Consider the following 25,313-nt stretch of genomic DNA (forward strand, 5'->3'; position numbering starts at 1 on the left):
AAATGCAAAATTTACATTCAACTGAAAACAATACCTTGGACCACTGAGCAACAGTCTAGTTCTTTTTCTCCTTGGCCCAGGTAAGACGCTTCTGGCATTGTCTATTGGTCATGAGTGGCTTGACAAAAGGAATGCGACACTTGTAGCCCAAGTCCTGGATACGTCTGTGTCTGATGGTTCTTGAATCAATGACTCCAGCAGCAGTCCACTCTTTGTGAATCTCCCCCAAAATTTTTAATGGCCTTTTCTTGATCTTTTCAAGGCTGCGGTTATCCTGATAGCTTGTGCACCTTTTTCTACTACACTTTTTTCTTCCACTCAACTATCCATTAATATGCTTGGTTACAGCACTCTGTAAACAGCCAGCTTCTTTAGCAATAACCTTTGCTGGCTTACCCTCTTTGTGGAGTGTGTCAATGACTGCCTTATGGACATCTGTCAAGTCAGCAGTCTTCCCCATGATTGTGGCGCCAACTGAGGGACCTTTTTAAATGCTTAGGATGCCTTTGCAGGTGACTTTTGTTATTTATTTTAATTTACTGAGATAATGTCTTTTTGGTTTTCATTGGCTGTAAGCCATAATCATCAACATTAATAGAAATAAACCCTTGAAATAGATCACTGTTTGATTTGACTCTATATAAAATATGAGTTTCACTTTTTGTATTGAAGAACTGAAATAAATTAACTTTTTGATGATATTCTAATTTTGTGAGAAGCAACTCTATGTAATTACTGTGCATATTCTGCCAGGCTATAGTGGCTGAAATTTGACTCAAAATCTTCATCAAGTTGTCCCTCTCATCTCTACTGTTAAGACCTAAATAGTGTACAAAGCAATTGCAAACACTTAGCATTTTAAATATAATAATGTTTACCAGGTTATCATGGGGTTCCAAGTGAAATTCTGCTCAATTCCCATAAATCCTCCTCACTAGTGTTAGGGCTAGCGGAACGCACTGAGTAGAAATAGATATTTATTATAAATGGTGCGTTCGCAGCCCGGGTCCACCGTGCAGGGAGAACCTGCTGCTAGTGAATGGTGGCACTGTTTGGCGGTATAGACTAGCTCTGTTACCTCACAGAGCAGCCGCGAGAGGAAAGCACTGCGCCCTGTTAGCCTCACAGGAGCACAAGCTTACTGCCAAGCTGATAGCAGTCTGTGGTTATACAACATGCAATCTCCTCACCGGAGAAGCAGGTATTCTAGGGGCTTATTTCAGCCGGGTCCCTGAACACTCTCATACAATCTCCTCACCGGAGGTGCCGGTATTATAGGGGCTTATTTCAGCTGGGTCCCTGAACACACTTATGCATAACCACACTGGCGCAAAGCACATATGACTTGATACTAGCGCATGGCCGTGCGGCCATGCGAGCCTTAAATAGTTGCAGCATGTTTAGGACCTTACAAAGAAGGACCAATGGAGTGCTGCAGCACCTGAGCATGTGACCCTGGATCTCCACTGAGAGATCTCGCCCTGGGCATGCTCAGAGTGCAAAGCAGGATTTAGTCCTAGCAGCTACAAGGACCTTAGCTACAGTATCTGATCATGTGACCCTCGATCTCCACTGAGAGATCTTACTCAGGGCATACTCAGAATGTGAAAAGCAGGACTTAGCCCCAGAAGCGTCCGCACGCTGCTGCCCAGCACTGACTTCAATGGGAGAAGCAGGAAACGCAGCAGTAACTCTTAGCACAGAGTCAGACTGAGCGAGACGCTGGGATCAACGTCTCCGCTGAGCAGGCTCCACTGCGGCAGGAGAAGAATGGGAGACCGCAGCGGAGATGGCCCGAGATTCCCCCTGTGCAGAGGCAGGAACTCGACCCCCAACATTACCCCCCTTCCTAGGCCCCCCCCCCTCCTTGGGCCTCGCTACGTTCGAAGGCAGCAATGAGCTGCGGAGCCCGAATGTGCTCAGCAGGCTCCCAGGATCTATCCTCAGGGTCGTAACCCTTCCAGTCCATCAAATAAAATTTTTTGCCACATACCACCGTGCACCCCAAAATAGCGTTTACCTCGTAATCGTCCGTAGACGAACCCGATGTCCCAGCAGATGACTCGGAAAACCGGGACATATACACGGGTTTCAAGAGGGACACATGAAAGGTGTCGGTGATACCCAGGCGTGGCGGAAGGGCCAAACGATAGACCACAGGATTAACCTGTTCGAGGACCTTGAATGAACCCAAGTAGCGAGGAGCAAACTTAGTGGACTCAACTCGCAGCCTGATGTTACGGGCGGAGAGCCACACCAAGTCACCAGGAGCAAAGGTCGGAGCGGGGCGCCGATGTGCATCGGCGGAGGACCTCATTCTCTCCTTGGAGGCCCGAATGGCATCCTGAGTGCGGTCCCAAATATCTCGTGCCTCCACAGCCCAGTCTGCCACCCTGAAGTCGGCGGAAGACACGGGCATAGGCACAGGTACCCGCGGATGCTGACCATAGTTGAGGAGGAATGGCGTTTGTCCAGTGGAGTCAGCTACGGCATTGTTCAGTGCAAACTCTGCCCACGATAGCAAGGATGCCCAGTCATCCTGCCTGGCTGAAACAAAATGTCGCAGGTATGTGACCAAGGTCTGGTTGGCCCTCTCTACCAACCAATTTGTCTCGGGATGATATGCGGAAGAGAGATTCAACTCAATGCTGAGAAGACGACAAAGCTCTCTCCAGAACCGAGACGCAAACTGGGGACCCCGGTCACTGACAATTTTGTCTGGCATACCATGTAGGTGGAAGATGTGTTTTATGAACAACGCTGCCAAGGCCCGTGCAGAAGGTAACCGTGGTAGCGGCACCAAATGCACCATTTTTGAGAAATGATCGGTGATGACCCAAATGATGGTACAGCCGCGAGACTTGGGTAAACCCACAACAAAGTCCATCCCGACCATCTCCCAGGGCCTATCTGCCACCGGCAAGGGATAGAGTAACCCAGCTGGCCTTTGATGAGATTTATATTTGGCGCAGGAGGCACACGCTTGAATATAATCTCTGACATCCCGGACCATATGTGGCCACCAGTACGTCCTCGCCAGTAGCTCAGATGTCCTCTTTGTCCCAAAGTGTCCACCCACCCTGGACGAATGAGCCCAAGAGAGAACCTCCGGTCGCAAATTAATGGGCACAAAAGTCTTGCCGGGAGGCACAGACTCAAGCGAAACCGGCGCTACGGTTCTCAGGCTCTCTGAAGGGACAATAAGCCGAGGCTCCCCCTCCTCCTCCTCAGATGACACAACAGAGCGAGAGAGAGCGTCTGCACGAATGTTCTTCTCCCCAGCGAGATAATGAAGGGTGAAGTGGAACCGGGAGAAGAACAAGGACCATCTGGCCTGGCGAGAATTTAGCCGCTGGGCTGTTTGCAGGTATAACAAATTTTTGTGGTCCGTGAAGACCTGAAAGGGAAAACGAGCCCCCTCCAAGAGATGTCTCCACTCCGAGAAAGCCAGCTTCATCGCTAGCAACTCCCTGTCCCCAATGGAATAATTGCTCTCCGCAGGTGTGAAGGTCTTGGAGAAGAAGAAGCACGGATGCTTCCGACCTTGAGCATCCTTTTGGAAGAGGACTGCTCCTGCACCAACGGAAGAGGCATCCACCTCCATTATGAACGGCTTATCAACATCGGGACTATGCAAGATGGGAGCGCTAGCAAAACGGGATTTAATAGAAGAAAAGGCCCTGGAGACCTCTTCAGACCACAATTTGGGATTCGCTCCCTTCTTGGTGAGGGCTACCAAGGGAGCTACCAAAGTTGAGAAGCGGGGAATGAACTGGTGGTAATAATTAATGAACCCCATAAAGCGCTGCACCGCTTTAAGAGAATGGGGTTCTTGCCAGTCCATCACAGCCTGTAGTTTGGCAGGATCCATAGCCAATCCCTGGGCGGAGATGATATAGCCCAGGAAAGGTAAAGACTCCTGCTCAAACATACACTTCTCCAACTTTGCGTAGAGAGAATTTGCCCGTAAGAGGTCGAAGACTCTGCCAACATCTCTCCGGTGGGAGTCAATATCTGGAGAAAAGATGAGAATATCATCCAGATAGACTACAACCGAGGTGGAAAGCATATCCCGGAAGATGTCGTTGACAAAGTCTTGGAAAACGGCTGGGGCATTACAGAGCCCGAAGGGCATCACCAGATACTCATAGTGCCCATCTCTGGTGTTAAACGCCGTTTTCCATTCGTCCCCCTCACGGATGCGAATCAGGTTATAAGCACCCCACAGATCCAATTTATAAATACCTTAGCTCCCCTTAGCCTATCAAAAAGCTCAGAAATCAGGGGCAGCGGATACTTATTTTTAACGGTGATGGCGTTAAGACCCCTGTAATCTATGCAAGGACGTAATTCTCCATTCTTCTTCTGCATGAAGAAGAACCCTGCCCCTGCTGGTGACACTGACTTCCTAATGAACCCTCTTGCCAAATTCTCCTGGATGTATTGGGACATGGCCTCCGTTTCCGGAAGAGAGAGGGGATAGACACGTCCCCGAGGAGGTTCTGCTCCAGGCAAGAGATCTATAGGACAGTCATAGGGGCGGTGAGGTGGAAGGGTCTCCGCAGCCTTTTTGGAGAAGACGTCTGCATAGGACCAATAGTATTTGGGGAGAGAAGAGAGATCTGCGGGTATCTCAGTGGTGGAAACCTGAACGCACTCTTTCACACATCTGCCCTTACAGGATTCACTCCAACCCAATATCCTCCCAGAGGACCACTCAATATGTGGGGAGTGGAAACGGAGCCAGGGTATTCCCAGCAGAATCTCATCCATTCCCTCGGGAAGGACAAGAAGGGAAACTATCTCCTGGTGGGATGGGGACATAGCTAACGTGAAAGGGACAGTCTGGTGTGTGATCTGAGATGGAAGTGGTGACCCGTTCACTACTCTGGCAGTCACCGGTTTGGTGAGCATCACCAGAGGTATTGCATGGCACAGAGCAAAAGCCGAGGACATGAAATTCCCCTCAGCTCCGGAGTCCACACAAAGCTCGACTGTCAGAGAGTGAGAGCCTAATATGATTGTCCCCTTGAAGGACAGCTTGGAGGAAAAAGCCGCTGTGTCTAGAGAACCTCCTCCAAGGGTCACTAGACACGGTCGTTTACCCAACCGCCGTGGACATTTATTGGCATAATGTCCCTCTTGTTGGCAATTTCTGCAAACCACGGGTACTCGAGCGGTCCAAGACTTAGGTCCCGCTCGAGAGACCTCCATGGCCTCATGGGAGTCGGACGCCTGAACGGAAGATTCTAGAGGTCTGGCAAAGGTGGGAGCCAGCCGAAACCTCTGCCTACTCTGGGCCCGCTCCAACCTCCGCTCGTTAAAACGGAGGTCGATGTGGGTAGATAGAGAAATAAGCTCCTCCAGTGTGGCGGGAATCTCCCTAGTGGCCAAGGCGTCCTTCACATGGTCTGCCAGTCCTCTCCAGAACACCGGAATAAGGACTTTATCCGGCCACTCCAGCTCCGAGACCAGAGTCCGGAATTGAACGGCGAACTGGCTGACCATGGACGAACCCTGGGTTGTAGCCAACAATTGGAGCGCGGTATCGTGGGTAACACGAGGTCCCAAAAAGACCTGTTTCAGAGCGTCTAAGAAGAGAGGAGCACTCTGTACCACACGATCATTGCGCTCCCATAGCGGCGTTGCCCACTCCAACGCCCTGCCCGATAAAAGAAATCCCACTTTCGCCCGTTCCATAGGAAAACGTGCAGCCAGAAGCTCAAGATGTATGGAGCACTGACTCATGAATCCCCGACATTGTTTACGGTCACTAGCAAACTTGTCTGGAAGCGGGAGACGGGATAAAGTCGGAGCAGGGGTGGCAGAGGACAAACTGGCTGCAGCTACACTTGCAGCCTGAACAGCGACTGCGGTAACATCCACAGTTGAGGTTGTGCGCTCGAGAGCCGCCAACCTACCCTCCAGCTGCTGGATGTACCGCTGCAAACGCTGACCGTCCGCCATTTACTAGCCAGACCCTGGTGCTAGTATATTAGGGCTAGCGGAACGCACCAAGTAGAAATAGATATTTATTATAAATGGTGCGTTCGCAGCCCGGGGTCCACCGTGCAGGGAGAACCTGCTGCTAGTGAATGGTGGCACTGTTTGGCGGTATAGACTAGCTCTGTTACCTCACAGAGCAGCCGCGAGAGGAAAGCACTGCGCCCTGTTAGCCTCACAGGAGCACAAGCTTACTGCCAAGCTGATAGCAGTCTGTGGTTATACAACATGCAATCTCCTCACCGGAGAAGCAGGTATTCTAGGGGCTTATTTCAGCCGGGTCCCTGAACACTCTCATACAATCTCCTCACCGGAAGTGCCGGTATTCTAGGGGCTTATTTCAGCCGGGTCCCTGAACACACTTATGCATAACCACACTGGCGAAAAGCACATATGACTTGATACTAGCGCATGGCCGTGCGGCCATGCGAGCCTTAAATAGTTGCAGCATGTTTAGGACCTTACAAAGAAGGATCAATGGAGTGCTGCAGCACCTGAGCATGTGACCCTGGATCTCCACTGAGAGATTTCGCCCTGGGCATGCTCAGAGTGCAAAGCAGGATTTAGTCCTAGCAGCTACAAGGACCTTAGCTGCAGTATCTGATCATGTGACCCTCGATCTCCACTGAGAGATCTTTCTCAGGGCATGCTCAGAATGTGAAAAGCAGGACTTAGCCCCAGAAGCGTCCGTTCGCTGATGCCCAGCACTGACTTCAATGGGAGAAGCAGGAAACGCAGCAGTAACTCTTAGCACAGAGTCAGACTGAGCGAGACGCTGGGATCGACGTCTCCGCTGAGCAGGCTCCACTGCGGCAGGAGAAGAATGGGAGACCGCAGCGGAGATGGCCCAAGATTCCCCCTGTGCAGAGGCAGGAACTCGACCCCTAACAACTAGCTCCCCAAAAACACTAAGCCAACACGGCCAACTGCGATATATATGAACCCTTCCCCATTGAAATTTCAACATCAAGAATGAAAAATTATGGGATTATGGAAATCACAGGATTGATAGACATGTTATTTGTATATGCAAATTATGAAAAAAAGTAATAAAATTGTTACATTTCGCTGCATTCAGTATCAAGTAGGAGTACCGCACAGTAATACACATACTAACAGTGGGTATGGAAAGTATTCATACCCCTTTAAATTTTTCACTCTTTGTTTCATTGCAGCCATTTGGTAAATTCAAAAAAGTTCATTTTGTTCACATTAAAGGGAATCTGTCACCCCAAAAATTGTATATGAGCTAAGGCCACTGCCATCAGGGGCTTATCTACAGCATTCTGTAATGCTGTAGACAAGCCCCCGATGTAACCTGAAAGGTAAGAAAAACAGGTTATATTATACTCACCCAGAGGCGGTCCTAGTTCGGTTCGGGTCTGATGGGCATTGCAGTCCGGGTCCGGTGTCTACTATCTTCATACAATGAAGTCCTCTTCTTGTCTTCCTGGCGCGGCTCTGGCGCAGGCGTACTTTGTCTGCCCTGTTGAGGGCAGAGCAAAGTACTGCAGTGCACAGATGCTAGGAAAGGTCAGAGAGGCCCAGTGCCTGCGCATTTCAGTACTTTGCTCTGCCCGCAACAGGGCAGACAAAGTACGCCTGTGCTGGAGCCACAGCAGGAAGACAAGAGGACGTCATCGTATGAAGATGGGAGGTGCCGGACCCGTACTGCGACGCCCGTTGGACCCAAACCGAACTGGGACTGCCCCTGGGTGAGTATAATATAACCTGTTTTTCTTACCTTTCAGGTTACATAGGGGGCTTATCTACAGCATTACAGAATTGCTGTAGATAAGCCCCTGATGCCGGTGGCCTTAGCTCATATACGATTTTTAGGGTGACAGATTCCCTTTAATGTGCACTCTGCACCCCATCTTGACTGAAAAAACAGAAATGTAGTAATTTTTTAAAAGGTATTAAAAAAGAAAAACTGATATATAACATGGTCATAAGTATTCAGACCCTTTGCTCAGACACTCATATTTAAGTCACATGATGTCCATTTCCTTGTGATCCTCCTTGAGATGGTTTTACTCCTTCATTGGACACCAGCTGTGTTTAATTAAACTGATTTGATTTCAAAAGGCACACACCTGTCTATATAAGAACTCACAGCTCACAGCGCATGTCAGACCAAATGAAAATCATGAGGTCAAAGTAACTGGCCAAGCATCTCAGAGACAGAATCGTGGTAAGGCACAGATCTGGCCAAAGTTACAACAGAATTTCAGCAATACTTAACCCCTTAATCCCATATGACGTACTATCCCGTCCAGGTGACCTGGGACTTAATTCCCAGGGACGGGATAGTACGTCATATGCGATCGGCCGCGCTCACGGGGGGAGCGCGGCCGATCGCGGCCGGGTGTCAGCTGCCTATCGCAGCTGACATCCGGCACTATGTGCCAGGAGCGGTCACGGACCGCTCCCGGGCCATTAACCCCCGGCACACCGCGATCAAAGATGATCGCGGTGTGCCGGCGGTGCAGGGAAGCATCGCGCAGGGAGGGGGCTCCCTGCGGGCTTCCCTGAGACGATCGGTACACGGTGATGTACTCACCGTGTACCGAGCGTCTTCTCCCTGTAGTCCCCGGATCCAAAATGGCCGCCGGGCTGCATCCGGGTCCTGCAGGGAGCACTTCCGGGTCAGGATCAGGCTGCAGCTGCAGCTCTAATCCTGCCCGGCTGTATGTCAGATCACCGATCTAACAGAGTGCTGTGCACACTGTCAGATCGGTGATCTGTGATGTCCCCCTGGGACAAAGTGAAAAAGTAAAAAAAAAAATTTCCACACTTGTAAAAAAAAAAAAAAAAAAAAAAATTCCTAAATAAAGCAGAAAAAAAAAATATTATTCCCATAAATACATTTCTTTACCTAAAAAAAACCAAAAAAACAATAAAAGTACACATATTTAGTATCGCCGCGTCCGTAACGACCCGACCTATAAAACTGGCCCACTAGTTAACCCCTTCAGTGAACACCGTAAGAAAAAAAAAAAAAAACGAGCCAAAAAACAACGCTTTATTATCATAACGCTGAACAAAAAGTGGAATAACACGCGTTCAAAAAGACGGATATAAATAACCATGGTAACTCTGAAAGCGTCATCTTGTCCCGCAAAAAACGAGCTGCCATATAGCATCATAACCAAAAAAATAAAAAAGTTATAGTCCTCAGAATAAAGCGATGCCAAAATAATTATTTTTTCTATAAAATAGCTTTTATCGTATAAAAGCGCCAAAACATAAAAAAAATGATATAAATGAGGTATCGCTGTAATCGTACTGACCCAAAGAATAAAACTGCTTCATCAATTTTACCAAACGCGGAACGGTATAAACGCCTCCCCCAAAAGAAATTCATGAATAGCTGGTTTTTGGTCATTCTGCCTCACAAAAAATCGGAATAAAAAGCGATCAAAAACTGTCACGTGTCCGAAAATGTAACCGATAAAAACGTCAACACGTCCCGCAAAAAACAAGACCTCACATGACTCTGTGGACCAAAATATGGAAAAATTATAGGTCTCAAAATGTGGAGACGCAAAAACTTTTTTGCTATAAAAAGCGTCTTTTAGTGTGTAACGGCTGCCAATCATAAAAATCCGATATAAAAAACGCTATAAAAGTAAATCAAACCCCCCTTCATCACCCCCTTAGTTAGGCTAGGTTCACATTGCGTTAATGGGTTAACGCTAACGGACAGCGTTGCACGGTGAAAATGTCACAATTAACGCCGTGCAACGGGTCCGTTAGCACAACCATTGACAGCAATGTGATTTTCGGGTGTAGCGCATCGCTAGAGCGTGCCATTTTCGGCTCGCGCTAGCAAGGTGCCATTCTTTTGTGGCGCGCCTCAGACGCTGCTTGCAGCGTCCTCGGCGCGCCCAAGGTCCGATCCCCGATCTTCCAGAGCGGGGACGTTAACGCGACCACTAAACACGACACCTAAAAAGACATTGCGTTAGCGCAATCCGCTAGCGCTAAACGGATTTCCCTAACGCAATGTGAACCTAGCCTTAGGGAGAAATAATAAAATTTAAAAACATGTATTTATTTCCATTTTCCCATTAGGGTTAGGGCTAGAGTTAGGGTTTGGATTACATTTACGGTTGGGATTAGGGTTGGGATTAGAATTAGGGGTGTGTCAGGGTTAGGTGTGTGGTTAGGGTTACAGTTGGGATTAGGGTTAGGGGTGCGTTTGGATTAGGGTTTCATTTATAATTGGGGGGTTTCCACTGTTTAGGCACATCAGGGGCTCTCCAAACGCGACATGGCGTCCGATATCAATTCCAGCCAATTCTGCATTGAAAAAGTAAAACAGTGCTCCTTCACTTCCGAGCTCTCCCGTGCGCCCAAACAGGGGTTTACCCCAACATATGGGGTATCATCGTACTCGAGACAAATTGGACAACAACTTTTTGGGTCCAAGTTCTCTTGTTATCCTTGGGAAAATAAAAATTTGGGGGGCTAAAAATAATTTTTGTGGGAAAAAAAAGGTTTTTATTTTCATGGCTCTGCGTTGTATACTGTAGTGAAACACTTGGGGGTTCAAAGTTTTCACAACACATCTAGATAAGTTCCGTGGGAGGTCTAGTTTCCAATATGAGGTCACTTGTGGGGGGTTTCTACTGTTTGGGTACATCAGGGGCTCTGCAAATGCAACGTGACGCCTGCAGACCAATCCATCTAAGTCTGCATTCCAAATGGCGCTCCTTCCCTTCCGAGCTCTGCCATGCGCCCAAACAGTGGTTCCCCCCCACATATGGGGTATCAGCGTACTCAAGACAAATTGGACAACAACTTTTGGGGTCCAATTTATTCTGTTACCCTTGAAAAAATACAAAGCTGGGGGCTAAAAAATCATTTTTGTGAAAAAAAAAAAGAATTTTTATTTTCACGGCTCTGCGTTATAAACTGTAGTGAAACACTTAGGGGTTCAACGTTCTCACAACACATCTAGATAAGTTCCTTGGGAGGTCTAGATTCTAATATGGGGTCACTTGTGGGGGGTTTGTACTGTTTGGGTACATCAGGGGCTCTGCAAATGCAACGTGACTCCTGCAGAAATGGCGCTCCTTCCCTTCCGAGCTCTGCCATGCGCCCAAACAGTGGTTCCCCCCCATATATGGGGTATCAGCGTACTCAGGACAAATTGGACAACAACTTTTGGGGTCCAATTTATTCTGTTACCCTTGTGAAAATACAAAACTGGGGGCTAAAAAATAATTTTTGCGAAAAAAAAAAAAAATTATTTTAACGGCTCTGCGTTATAAACTGTAGTGAAACACTTGGGGGTTCAAAGCTCTCAAAACACATCTAGATAAGTTCCTTAGGGGGTCTAGTTTCCAAAATGGTGTCACTTGTGGGGGGTTTTAATGTTTAGGCACATCAGGGGCTCTCCAAACCAACATGGCGTCCCATCTTAATTCCAGTCAATTTTGCATTGAAAAGTCAAATGGCGCTCCTTCCCTTCCGAGCTCTGCTATGCACCCAAAAAGTGGTTTACCCCCACATATGGGGTATCGTCGCACTCAGGACAAATTGCACAACAACTTTTGTGGTCTAATTTCTTCTCTTACCGTTGGGAAAATAAAAAATTGGTGGCGAAAAGATTATTTTTGTGAAAAAATATGATTTTTTATTTTTACGGCTCTGCATTATAAACTTCTGTGAAGCACGTGTTGGGTCAAAGTGCTCACCACACCTCTAGATAAGTTCCTTAAGGGGTCTACTTTCCAAAATGGTGTCACTTGTGGGGATTTCAATGTTTAGGCACATCAGGGGCTCTCCAAACGCAACATGGCATCATATCTCAATTCCAGTCAATTTTGCATTGAAAAGTAAAATGGCGCTCCTTCCCTTCCGAGCTCTGCCATACGCCCAAACAATGGTTTACACCAATATATGGGGTATCAGCGTACTCAGGACAAATTGGCCAACAATTTTTGAGGTCCAATTTCTTCTCTTACTCTTGGGAAAATAAAAAATTGGGGGCGAAAAGATCATTTTTGTGAAAAAATATGATTTTTTATTTTTACGGCTCTGCATTATAAACTTCTGTGAAGCAATTGGTGGGCCAAAGTGGTCACCACACATCTAGATAAGTTCCTTAGGGTGTCTACTTTCCAAAATGGTGTCACTTGTGGGGGGTTTCAATGTTTAGGCACATGAGTGGCTCTCCAAACGCAACACGGCGTCCCATCTCAATTCCTGTCAATTTTGCATTGAAAAGTCAAATGGCGCTCCTTTCCTTCCAAACTCTGCCATGCGCCCAAACAGTGGTTTACCCCCACATATGGGGTATCAGCGTACTCAGTACAGATTGTACAACAATGTTTGGCATCCATTTTATCCTGTTACCCTTGGTAAAATAAAACAAATTGGAGCTGAAATAAATTTTGTGTGAAAAAAAGTTAAATATTCATTTTTATTAAACATTCCAAAAATTCCTGTGAAACCCCTGAAGGGTTAATAAACTTCTTGAATGTGGTTTTGAGCACCTTGAGGGGTGCAGTTTTTAGAATGGTGTCACACTTGGGTATTTTCTATCATATAGACCCCTCAAAATGACATCAAATGAGATGTGGTCCCTAAAAAAAAAAATGGTGTTGTAAAAATGAGAAATTGCTGGTCAACTTTTAACCCTTATAACTCCCTAACAAAAAAAAATTTTGGTTCCAAAATTGTGCTGATATAAAGTAGACATGTGGGAAAGGTTACTTATTAAGTATTTTGCGTGACATATCTCTGTGATTTAAGGGCATAAAAATTTAAAGTTGGAAAATTGCGAAATTTTCTAAATTTTCGCCAAATTTCCATTTTTTTCACAAATAAACGCAAGTTATATCGAATAAATGTTACCACTAAAATGAAGTACAATATGTCACGAGAAAACAATGTCAGAATCGCCAAGATCCGTTGAAGCGTTCCAGAGTTATAACCTCATAAAGGGACAGTGGTCAGAATTGTAAAAATTGGCCCGGTCATTAACGTGCAAACCACCCTCGGGGCTTAAGGGGTTAAGGTTCCTAAGAGCACAGTGGCCTCCATAATCCTTAAATGGAAGAAGTTTGGGACCACCAGAAGTCTTCCTAAACCTGGTGGTCCAGCCAAACTGAGCAATCATGGGAGAAGAGCCTTGGCGAGAGAAATAAAGAGAACCCCAAGATCACTGTGGCTGAGCTCCAGAGATGCAGTAGGGAGATGGGAGAAAGTTCCACAAAGTAAACTATCACTGCAACCCTCCTCCAGTTGGGCCTTCATGGCAGAGTGGCCCGACGGAAGTCTCTCCTCAGTGCAAGACATATGAAAGCCCACAGAGAGTTTGTTAAAAAAAAATACATGAAGGACTCCCAGACTATGAGAAATAAGATTCTCTAGTCTGATGAGATGAAGATTAGTGATAATTCTAAGTGGTATGTGTGGAGAAAGCCAGGCACTGCTCTTCACCTGCCCAATACTTTCCCAACAGTGAAACATGGTGGTAGCAGCATCATGCTATGGGGTGTTTTTCAGCTGCAGGGACAGGACGACTGGTTGTCATTGAAGGAAACAAGAATGTGGCCAAGTACAGAGATATCCTGGATGGAAACCACTTCCAGAGCTCAGACTTGGCTGAAGGTTCACCTTCCAACAACACAATGACCCTAAGCACACACCTAAAATAACAAAGAAGTGGCTTCAGAACAACTCTGTGACCATTCTTGACTGGCCCAGCCAGAGCCCTGACCTGAACCCAATTGAGCATCTCTGCAGAGACCTGAAATTGGCTGTCCACCAACATTCACCATCAAACCTGATGGAACTGAAGAGGATTTGCAAGGAAGAATGGCAGAGGATCTCCAAATCCAGGTGTCAAAAACTTGTTGCATCATTCCCAAGAAGACTCATGGCTAGCTCAAAAGGGTGCTTCTACTCAATACTGAGCAAAAGGTGTGAATATTTATGACCATGTGATACTTCAGTTTTTCTCTTTTAATAAATTTGCAAAACTTACTACATTTCTGTTTTTTCAGTCAAGATGAGGTGCAGTGTACATTAATGAAAAAAAAAATGAACTTTTTTGAATTTACCAAACGGCTGCAATGAAACAAAAAGTGAAAAATTTAAAGGGGTATAAATACTTTATATATAGATATATATATATATATATCTATATATATAATTGCCTAACGGTTTTTCCGTCTGTCTGTCTGTCTTTCTGTCTGTCTGTCTGTCCTGGAAATCCCGGCTCTCTGATTGGTCGAGGCCGCCAGGCCTCGACCAATCAGCAACGGGCACAGGGACGATGATGTCATAAAGGACGTAGACATCCCACGTCTGATTGGTCGAGGCCGCCAGGCCGCGACCAATCAGCAACGGGCACAGCGACGATGATGTCATAAAGGACGTAGACATCCTGCGTCTCTGATTGGTCGAGGCCGCCAGGCCTCGACCAATCAGCAACGGGTACAGCGACGATGATGTCATAATGGTTGCCATGGCGACGATGATGTCATAAAGGTTGCCTCGATCAATCAGCGACGGACACAGTCTGCCGCGAATTCTGGAATCATCATTGTCCATATATTACAGGGACATGCATATTCTAGAATACCCGATGCGTTAGAATCGGGCCACAGTCTAGTATATATATATATATATATATACACATATATATATATATATATATATACACATACAGTATATATATATATATATATATATATATATATATATATATATATATATATATATATATAGTGGGTATATTTGTGGGCCTTCTCTTAATAAATCATAATGACAATCCAAAACATCCAAATGACCATGATCAGAAGTTTACATACCCTGGTGATTTTGGCCTGATTACATGCACAGAAGTTGACACAAATTGGTTTGAATGGCTACTAAAGGTAACATCCTCACCTATGACCTGTTTGCTTGTAATTAGTGTGTGTGCATAATAGCTGAGTTGTGAGTCATGGGGAAAGCAAATGAATTGTCAATGGATCTATGGGAAAAGGAAGTTGAACTGTATAAAACAGGAAAGTGATACAAAAAGATATCCAAGGAATTGATAATGCCAGTCAGCAGCGTTCAAACTGTGATTAAAAAATGGAAAATCAGGGGTTCTGTAAAAACAAAACCACAGTCAGGAGACCAACAAAATGCCGTCCACAACTGCCAGGAAAATTGTTCGTGATACAAACAAAAGCCCACAAATAACATCAACTGAAATACAGGACTCTCTGAAAACTAGCAATGCATCTGTTTCAAGTCGCACAATAAGGAGGCACTTGAAGACAAATGTGCTTGATGGTCGAGTTGCCAGAAGAAAGCAATTACTGTGCAAATGCCACAAAATATCTCGCCTACAACACACAAAACAGCAAAGCGACAAGTCTCAAACTTCTGGAACAAGGTAATTTGGAGTAATGAGACCAAAATTGTACTTTTTGGTGACAGCCATAAACGTTACATTTGGAGAAAAGTCAACGAGGCCTATGATGATAAGAACACCATTCCTACTGTAAAAGCATGGAGGTGGATCGCTGATGTTTTGGGGATGGGTGAACTCCAAAGGCACAGGAAACTTGGTGAATGTTAAAGGAAAGATGAATGCAGCACGTTATCAGCAAATATTGGAGGCAAATTTGCACTTATCAGCCCAGAAGCTGCACATGGGACATACGTAGATGTTCCAAATAACAACAATCCAAAACACAAGGCCAAATCGACCTGTCATTGGCTACAGCAGAACAAAGTGAACATTCTGGAGTGGCTATCCCAGTCTCCTGACCTCAATATCATTGAGCCACTCTGGGGAGATATCAATCGCGCAATTCATGCTAGACAGCGCAGGAATTTACAAGAACAGGAGGCTTTTTGCCAAGAAGAGTGGGCAGCTTTACTGTTATGGCCGGCAATCAGGCAACACAGCGTGCAGTAATCAGCGCACATACAGAGATCTGGCAATAACCAAAAACAATAGGACGAGCTCTGAGACGTGGAATCTCTGTAGACTGCAGTACCTGATCTATCCTCACACAACTATAAGCAGCAGTGGATTGCGCCTAACAACTACCTATGCAACTCGGCACTGCCTGAGGAGCTGACTAGCCTGAAGATAGAAATACAAGCCTGACTTACCTCAGAGAAATACCCCAAAGGAATAGGCAGCCCCCCACATATAATGACTGTTAGCAAGATGAAAAGACAAACGTAGGAATGAAATAGATTCAGCAAAGTGAGGCCCGATATTCTAGACAGAGCGAGGATAGCAAAGAGAACTATGCAGTCTACAAAAAACCCTAAAACGAAAACCACGCAAAGGGGCAAAAAGACCCACCGTGCCGAACTAACAGCACGGCGGTGCACCCCTTTGCTTCTCAGAGCTTCCAGCAAAAGTTAATAGCAAGCTGGACAGAAAAAACAGAAAACAAACTAGAAGCACTTATCTAGCAGAGCAGCAGGCCCAAGGAAAGATGCAGTAGCTCAGATCCAACACTGGAACATTGACAAGGAGCAAGGAAGACAGACTCAGGTGGAGCTAAATAGCAAGGCAGCCAACGAGCTCACCAAAACACCTGAGGGAGGAAGCCCAGAGACTGCAATACCACTTGTGACCACAGAAGTGAACTCAGCCACAGAATTCACAACACTTTACCATCTGAGAAAATAAAGAACCTCATCCACAACTGATGTTTGATTGATGTTAGAGGGGGCAATACACAATATTAAGAAATGGGGTATGTAAACTTTTGATCAAGGTCAGTTGGATGTTTTGGGCTATCATTATGATTTAAAAAGAGAAAACACAGTAGTTTGACAATAAAAGGTTTCACTCAACCACTAACCATGAGTGGAGAAAAGTTTTGGTGTTATCATTCATATTCTCTGAAAAAAGGCCAAGAAAGCAAAAATTCTGCTGGGGTATGTAAACTTTTGATATATATATGGTATATTTTTAGTAAAAAGTAAAAGTTGTTCATTTATTCTATAAACTTCTGACAACATGTCTCCGAATTTCCAAGCAATAAATTTTGTATTTTTTTTCTGAAAAATTAAAATGGTCAAAATAAGAAAAAACAGTGCTTTCATACCTCAAATAATGCAAAGAAAGCACGTTCATAGTCATTTGCAAACAGCAATACTAATGTTTTAACTCAGGAAGAGATCAGAAATCAATATTTTGTGGAATAACCATGATTTTTAATCACAGCTTTCATGCGTCTTGGCATGCTTTCCACCAGTTTTTCGCACTGCTTTTGGCACAAAAACTTAAGCAGTTCTTCTCTGATGTCTTGTGACTATCCATCATCCTCTTGATTACATTCCAGAGGTTTTCAATGGGATTCAGGTCTGGATATTGGGCTGCCTATGACAGGGTTTTGATGAGGTGATCTCTTAATTTTTGCCAGAGCTATATATACAAACAGATCTCAATTTCCAACTACTAGGAGGCATATTGCTAATATATTGGCTACTACTAAAAATGAGCTTCACCAGTGTTTTGAATCCAATTTTCATCAGAGTTCAGTCAATGTCAGATTTTGCCTTTGCCATCATTGTTTAATCAGTTTTTCTTTTAGGAAGACAAAACTTTAGGAGCTTTTTCAAGCTTCCATGATCAAACAGTCCGTGAAAAATGGACCCATAGACTAGCATTTTTGAGTTTCCCCAACAATGAAGGACATGTGAACAGCCCTATAAAATTGTCAACAAAAATGCAGAACATGCAAACAGCTCCATAGACTATAATAGGAATGAGTTCTATCTAATTAATGGTAAGCACTGCAGAATATGTGGGCACTACATAGATAAAATAATTATTTGTTATCTTTTAGACTGTGAGCCCTCGCGGGGGAGCCTCTCCCCTGTACCAGTCGGTGACTTGTATTTAAGATTATTGTACTTGTTTTTTATTATGTATAACCCTTTTCACTTGTAAAACTCCATGGAATAAATGGATCTATAACAATAAGTAATAATAATCTATGAAAACCATGGATAGAACTTGTACAAGAAAAATTGTACAAGATGAAAGTACAATTTTTCATCTTTATGGTAAATCATGTGGCATCCATTTTTCTACATCAGAAATAAATAAAATTTAAAGAGCCCAAAATAAGTTTCTTATGATCAGGGCATGGGGAGCCGACAGAAGTTGATGCCCACAGGCACAGACACTGGCGCCAGTTAAATGCCACTGACAGAATTTGAAAGTGGCATTTTAGTAGTTAAACTACAGTGATCAGAGCACACAGGTATAGGCAACTGGCTATGCAACACAGTCAGCAAGAAGAAAAAGTATGTGATAGGTTGCAAAAGGGAATTTGTCAACACTTTTGACCTATCTAAACTATTAATATGGGAATACAGGTTATAGAATTCTGAAAACAGTCCTCCCTGTATGTCTCATATCAGATGTCTTGATGTTGAGATATCATCATTTATCACTTTATATAAGTGACCTCTTCCAGGCTTCGAGGCAAATGGTGCCTGGAAATAAACTCTGGGGGCAGAGCTATGTTTACATAGGAGGAGTCACCAGTATTATGTGACATGGTTATTACTGTTACCAGTGTGATGTGTAATGGCCACTCTCTGCTTTCACTGCAGAAATCTGTCTGATTATCTGCAGGTTCCTCTTGGCTTCTATCTCACAGGCAGACAGGGTTGCAATATTGTTGCAATACAGCAGAGCTCAGAGAGAAACAAAAAATGTGTTTGCAGGAAGACAAGGATAATTTCTCTGGAGGCAGAGTTATCTTTTAGGCACCATCCTTCCCAGAGCCTGGATGAGGTAAATTTACATAAGTGATAAAAGATGATTTATAATTGAAAAAGCATCTGATATTAGGACTACAGGTAGGACTGTTATCAGCAGTATATAACCTGTATACCCATATTAATAGTTTAGATAGGTCAAATGTAATGAAAGATTACCTTTAAGGAGTAAAGGCACACCAAGGAGATATGATGGCAAAATGTTAAATATACAAGTAATTTTCTATGAATTTGCTTTATATAAGGAAAATGAACTCATGAACAACATGAGAGATTTATTATTTGACGGTTTTAAAGCTAAATATTTTACAATTCTTCTGCCTCGTAATCATAAAACAGAGTTAAATTCCTTTCCCTTTGGCCAATTTTCTCTACATATTTTTGTGAAAAGTAATTTAACAGATTACACATAAGCCACAACCGAATTTAGAACAGTCTTTTTTATTACTTTATGTAATAAAGTTTTTTTTTATTTTTTTTTTTCATTTTTTTGTACAACATACATTAATTTGTGTATCAGATGTTAAGGGATATGAAGATGAAGAAAAAGTTTGGTGACATCACAATATCTTACAACAATACACAATTAGGAGTCTGAATTTGTTCAATCACTCGGTGTATAGCAAGGGTGGATCGCAAAGGCACACGTAGGTTTATGAGAAACAGGATAATACCCGACTAAAATAAGTACAAAGACATACAGGCAAGGTAAAAAAGAAAAAGTCACTTGTGTAAATTAAAATGTGTGTTCAAATGTTTCCTTCAGTGTAAAATTTACTAAAAAAAATGTCCGGTGAAAAAAAGACCTCTTCCCACAGGATATGTGATAACTTATTGATTGATGGGGGTACAACTGCAGAGACTTGTATCAGTTGGCAGAACTGTGATTTTTTATCCCCATTAGAATTATGCAGTGCGAATGTGTGACTTCCATTCATTACCTATGGGGCTGGCTAATGCTTCTCTCGACTTTTTCTGGCAGATCCAAAGAAAATGAAAGGAACAACATTTGCGTATCCATGCCTGCCCTGCCATTTTGTAATGGAGATAAAAATTCTCTATCGGTCATAAAAATTCCTCAATCTGACGACCGGTGTGGATTTCATTGGTGGAACACCTAATGATTAAGTTATTACATATCCTGTGGATAGATGATAGCTTTTTTCTGCTGGAAAACCCTTTAATCCATGCATGATCTCTAAAAAGTAGTATTCTCTATCATTTTCATAAAAATGTTTGTGATGTAAACAAAATAATTTCAATAAAATATAAATTTGTATTAACAGAATACTTTATGTTCTTTTTATCTGTATAAATGTAAATCTAGTATTTAGCTTTTGTAGTATATAACATAATATGTAGTCTAGTTTACTCCTACAAATAGGTTGGGTTGATTATCAATGTCATTAATGAATATCCACCCTTGAGGACAATTTTTCTTGAAAGGGTTGTCTGAGCTTAAAATATAAAATCAGCATCACTGAATGTGAATGCAGACAACCAAATCTTGACAGAGCCCTATTCACACACTGTCACAATAATCCTGTATTTTTGAGACTAGAATCATCCGATTACTCTCAATAGAGCTCAACAAAAGAAAACTGTGAGAAACAGGATGAGACTAGTCATCACCAGGTGACCTCAAATACATGTGGCTATGTGCCACCCACAGGTAATAAAGAGGAACTGCCACGATTCGGCAGTTTGCTGTCACATACAGTGAATGTAGACTTTCCTTTTCAGCCCAGACCATTTTAAGGCCCATTTTCTGTACTGATACCCTTCTCATGACTACCATTGAGCATCTCATGACTTCTATTATTTTCCCCTTAATCACATTCATCACCTATCCACACAATAGTTAAAAAATGACTTCTTTCTAAAAGCTCATCCTCTGGGATCTCCACCGATTGGTAGAATCATGATCTAGATACCTCATCTTTCCTTTCTGCAGTAAGTTTGGAAAGGTATGATTGTTGATGGCGGCCATGACTATTTTGATGGGACTGATAGATAGCCACACACTGTACTTGGCTACCCCCCACATGTCTATAGTCATGATTAAAGAGTTATTGGATTGGGACTTTGTTGTTGTCGTGATTGGTGTGGGTCCCAAAGGTGCAGCCCCAGCAACCTGTTTTCTGATGGCACATAAATTCCCACAAGACATTGTTAAATGATAACATTTTATCTTCGGAACATATTAGCTTACTCAGTTTGCATTACAATCACATTCCACTAGCAAACTATTATACATAATAACATTTACTCATTTCAATTGGGCATGGAGATACATTGCTGCATGCCAGACAAGCCACGCCAAGCATCTGACACGCAGCAGGTATTGTGCTCATGTCAAATTCTAACTAATATGTCACATCAGGTAGAAAAGAGACATTGCAAATCCCTTAATTAGGGAGCTTAAAAGTTACATTTTACCAAAGCTGCTGCAGTAGGTGGTCTATAAAATGATTCTTGTCTATGGTTTGACTTGGTGACCTTGTACTTCATTTTGTAAGAGTTCTACAACATACTACAGGAAAATCCATGTCTATGTTTCCTAGCACATACATTTTGCAATACGACTCTTGAAACAAGTCTTTAAAATGCAAAACCTAGCCTTATGTACACATACCATGCCATCCCATTCTGATTATTTAATGGTTTGTAAGAAACCATGATGTTCTCCATTTATTTCAGTAATTGCTGCCTTTTCTACATTATCACATAAATTTGGTTCTTTCCTGCTCATTATGCCTTCCCTAATGCTTCCTCCTAGTGTAGCTGGGTAAATAAATTGCCTAGGAACAGAAATATATCTGAGACACACTGAGAATCATCAGTAACATATTCCAGTAGACAAAAACATTAATACCAGTAAAGTGAATATAACATGCTGAAAACAATGATAGATGCAAGCAGAGTCATCACATCCTGATGGATGAGCTTCAGGAAAAAAAAATGAGTACAGAAAGTAATCCAGATAGTGAATTGGAATGATGCAACCACCCTTGTTATACACAATGTTCTAAACCATCTTGATTTTCTAGAAATCACACCCTAATGGGTCTTAGAAGAATTCATTTCAGGCTATTAAAAAATAAAATCAGAAAACAACAGGTATAAAAACCAAAAAACCAACACAAAAAAAGGTTCTCTGGTAAACAAAAATATTATAAAATAAAGAAATCACAAAATCTTAAAAATTAGATGATAAAGTATTTTAATACACCCAAAGACTAACCAAAGTGAAAAAAAAATCTCCAAAAGGGATTTTTTCCATGTATTGTCCTTCAGGGTTTCCCTATTCTAGTAGTATTCACTTTTAGCAGGAGCCAGCCCGCATTAAGCTATCTAACTTCATTTCAGACTTTACATATATACTGTGAGTGTGGTTAGGACACTTCTTACGGAAGGCAACTAGTCACATTCCGCATTACATCCAGTGTGCACACCAGACATGGAGACAGTACATTAGTTGATGTATAATATCACCATACTGAAATGATATGAAAGTTTAGAAGGGAGAAAGTTGGGGGAAGTAAAAATGCCACCCACAATAGTGGACATACTGGGAGCATGACACAAGGGTGGACTGAGGACAAAATTGGCACATCCAGAATGATCACATGAATTACCAGTTGCAGTGTTGTGTAAGTGATAATGGAGTTTTGTATTACCGCTACATTCTTTTCCAAACTACCAATTTAAATCCTCCAAAATACCAATTGGGCGCCGAAAAAACTGGTCAGAAAAACAGGGCTATGGGTAAATATCTGCAACTATAGTCAGGAGAAGGTTTCGAAACTACGACTAAAAAGTACACAAAACTCAGGGTGTAAGGCACAAATTTACATGTGGAAGAGAAGGTTATTCACAGATAGATAGAGTCTTCCCATAAACAACCTGTGAGATCAGTCTTTGTATGGTTCAAAAGCTGGCAGATTACTCAAGATCACACCATTGGTGGATTTCAGTTGTTGACTTACATGCAATATGAAATAGGATGGCACAACACAAAATAGTGCCTTCACAGAAAATAGTCACTACTGACAAGGCAATGTTGACAGCAATGGTATATGCAGAGAAGTGCAAGATAAGTCACAATGAGGATTTTACAGTTCCTAATTGAAAAAAAAAATTATATCCAGGCTTGGAAAGAAAAAAAATAAATCAAAGGCTCAGCCAGTGATTTCTTCCAATGAAAAATAAATATTCCCCTTTAAATCCTGTTCGATCAAGATGGATCACCAAGATACTCTTAACCAGTAAGTCACAAACCCCTTACCAGATCTAATAGAGTTAGATGGTTTGAAAAATGATGATGAAAAAGAAGGAATGGAAAATGGAGAGTAAAACATAATCCAAACACAAACTTTAGAATGCCAGCTCGAAATTATTTCCTTTGACAGTTTATTGGAAAAAATAATAATAAAATAACTCAACTACTCCAGTTAGCAGTGTCATGTTAAATAAGAATCATAAGTTCATTTATTTCTTTATTTTTGTCCACAAAGCTGCTCAGAAGGTGATTTGCAGGACAGTCATTTCCTTAGGAAAGACAGAATGAACAATAAATAATTGAAGTTACTATTGTTAACTGGTCACGTTATTCATTAAAGAGAAGAGTAGCAGAGATCGAGAGTAGCTGTGCCCAGTTTGTCGTCCATCTGCTAATCAAGCGGCTGTAACACTGATGGGCATTTCACAGTATCTGTAGTAAACGTCCGCCATTATTAAGTATGAGTTAGATCATCTGAAGTCATGCGTCTAGTTCTTCTTGTTGTCTGTTACTCTTCTACACTCCACCTTGGAGTCCAGGAGGAATTTCAGGAGGTAACGTTCAACATTCAACTTTGTGCTTTTGGCTCATGAGATGTGATGTTATGGAGAAAAGTCATTAACAGTGAAAACTGTTTAGATTGTGTGCAAGTCCTGCAGTTGCAAACATAAACCATACATCACAGAATTTCATACGAAAATATCTCACTTTCCTTTCCAAAGAGTCTGTAGCTTATCAATAGCCTTTTTGGAAATTGAAGTTTATTGATGAAGTTGCAGTACACTGGCTCAAAATGGCAAAACTTTTCATCTGGTATTCCAGGTTTCTGCTCCAATTATGTACATGCATCATTGGGCATAATAGATGATGAAAACGAAGGTTTGGGTGGTACGTCTGGCTTTAAGGAGGGAGTACGTTTCACCCCTGACCTGGGCAGTGAGTTATATGCATTGATACTAGGCTGCCTAGTAAGAGTCACTGTCTGCCCTTGAGCAGCATTGAAATGTATAGAGTCTACTCTTTGTGGAGCAGGAGGAGGATTATCCCCTCTACCAAAACTCTGATGTCTGGAGAGATGAGAAGAATTTGATGAATTAGTATTGTTTCTTTTGAGAGTCGACGACTGATGAGTTCTTGTGAGTGAGTTTGTAGGATAGTTTCTCTTGTACTCCACACTGTATGCTGAAGCGTGCATGTCGATGCGCTTGCCCATTCCATTTTGTGACATTGAAGAACTCGGAGGACCTAATGAAGCCTCCCTTTGTGGTACCTTTGGAGGTATGCTATCTAAACTGTCCACCAAGTTGACACCATGATTTGGACTTTTACTGGCAAGATGTTCTTTAATAGTTTTGTACTCTAGAGTGGAGTTCTGGTTTTCAATAGAGATTTGTGCCACCTCCGTTAGTTTTGGCTGGTCTACATAATCATGTTGGTAACCTTGTTGTGTGATGGGAAGGACTACTACACTTGGAATGTGGCTGGGTGATGCACGAAGAGGCAAATCAGTGGGAATAACTGGTGACGGCATAGGAGGCATGTCTTTTGTACAGGCATTAATAATATTTTGGTTTCTTTCCCAGTCTCTTCCACCCCTGCTGGGCTTTCTCTTCTGTTGTAAAGTTGGTGTGGACTCAGGAGTTGGTAATGCTGCCAAATCAAGGTGATGTTGTTCGGCTTTAATTAACATCTTAGCAGTTGTACTTGGTGTGGCAAGTTTTCCATTATGCATTAATGGTGTAAGGATAGCTTCTGGCTTAGGCTCCTTGCCCTGACCATCAGTGAAAAGTCCACTTAACTTGGTAACACTTGCCATTGATCCTCTACGTGAATGAGTCAGGTCTTTGTCCTTTCTCTGGACCACATCCACATCTCTTCTGCGATGGTCACAGATACAGTATACAATAATTCCAGAGAAGACAGCACCCATGACAAAAGCTAGAATTACAGCAATGGCCAAAAGTGTAACAGGAACAAGTTGATCGTGACCTTTCAGATAACTTTCACGAATTATTCCTGCAATAAATAAAAAGAAGGTCCATTTAGTAAAATATATTCAGAAATGTGACCATATTTATTTTGTTCTGCAAAGTGCTTATAAGTAATCAATACTTCAATAATTATTTGTAATCTAACACAAAAACATAAAAGTGTCAATATAATGATTAATGTACAATAATTCACATCTATGACGAGGACCAGTATTCAATTCACATTTGTACCTCTATTTTTTTGGTAATTATAAAACATAGCA

At 42.8% G+C, this 25,313-nt stretch overlaps 1 protein-coding gene across 5 annotated transcripts in view; it reads right to left on the reverse strand.

Annotated features, from left to right (window-relative positions):
• Nucleotides 1–25,313, reverse strand: part of SEMA6A (semaphorin 6A) — a 339,475-nt gene that overhangs the window by 95,309 nt on the left and 218,853 nt on the right. For 2 of the 5 annotated variants that reach the window (XM_069753286.1, XM_069753279.1), the window contains one exon: nucleotides 19,203–25,075. The exons of 2 other annotated variants lie outside the window; for them this stretch is intronic. In XM_069753286.1, the coding sequence (XP_069609387.1) occupies nucleotides 23,895–25,075 (1,181 nt within the window). In that variant the 3' untranslated portion in view covers nucleotides 19,203–23,894. Of the gene's footprint in view, nucleotides 1–19,202; nucleotides 25,076–25,313 lie in introns of those variants that run through there. One more of the 5 variants, XM_069753312.1, reaches the window with a different exon arrangement.

The sequence above is a fragment of the Ranitomeya imitator genome, chromosome 1 (genome assembly GCF_032444005.1).
Source record: "Ranitomeya imitator isolate aRanImi1 chromosome 1, aRanImi1.pri, whole genome shotgun sequence".
NCBI lineage: Eukaryota > Metazoa > Chordata > Amphibia > Anura > Dendrobatidae > Ranitomeya > Ranitomeya imitator.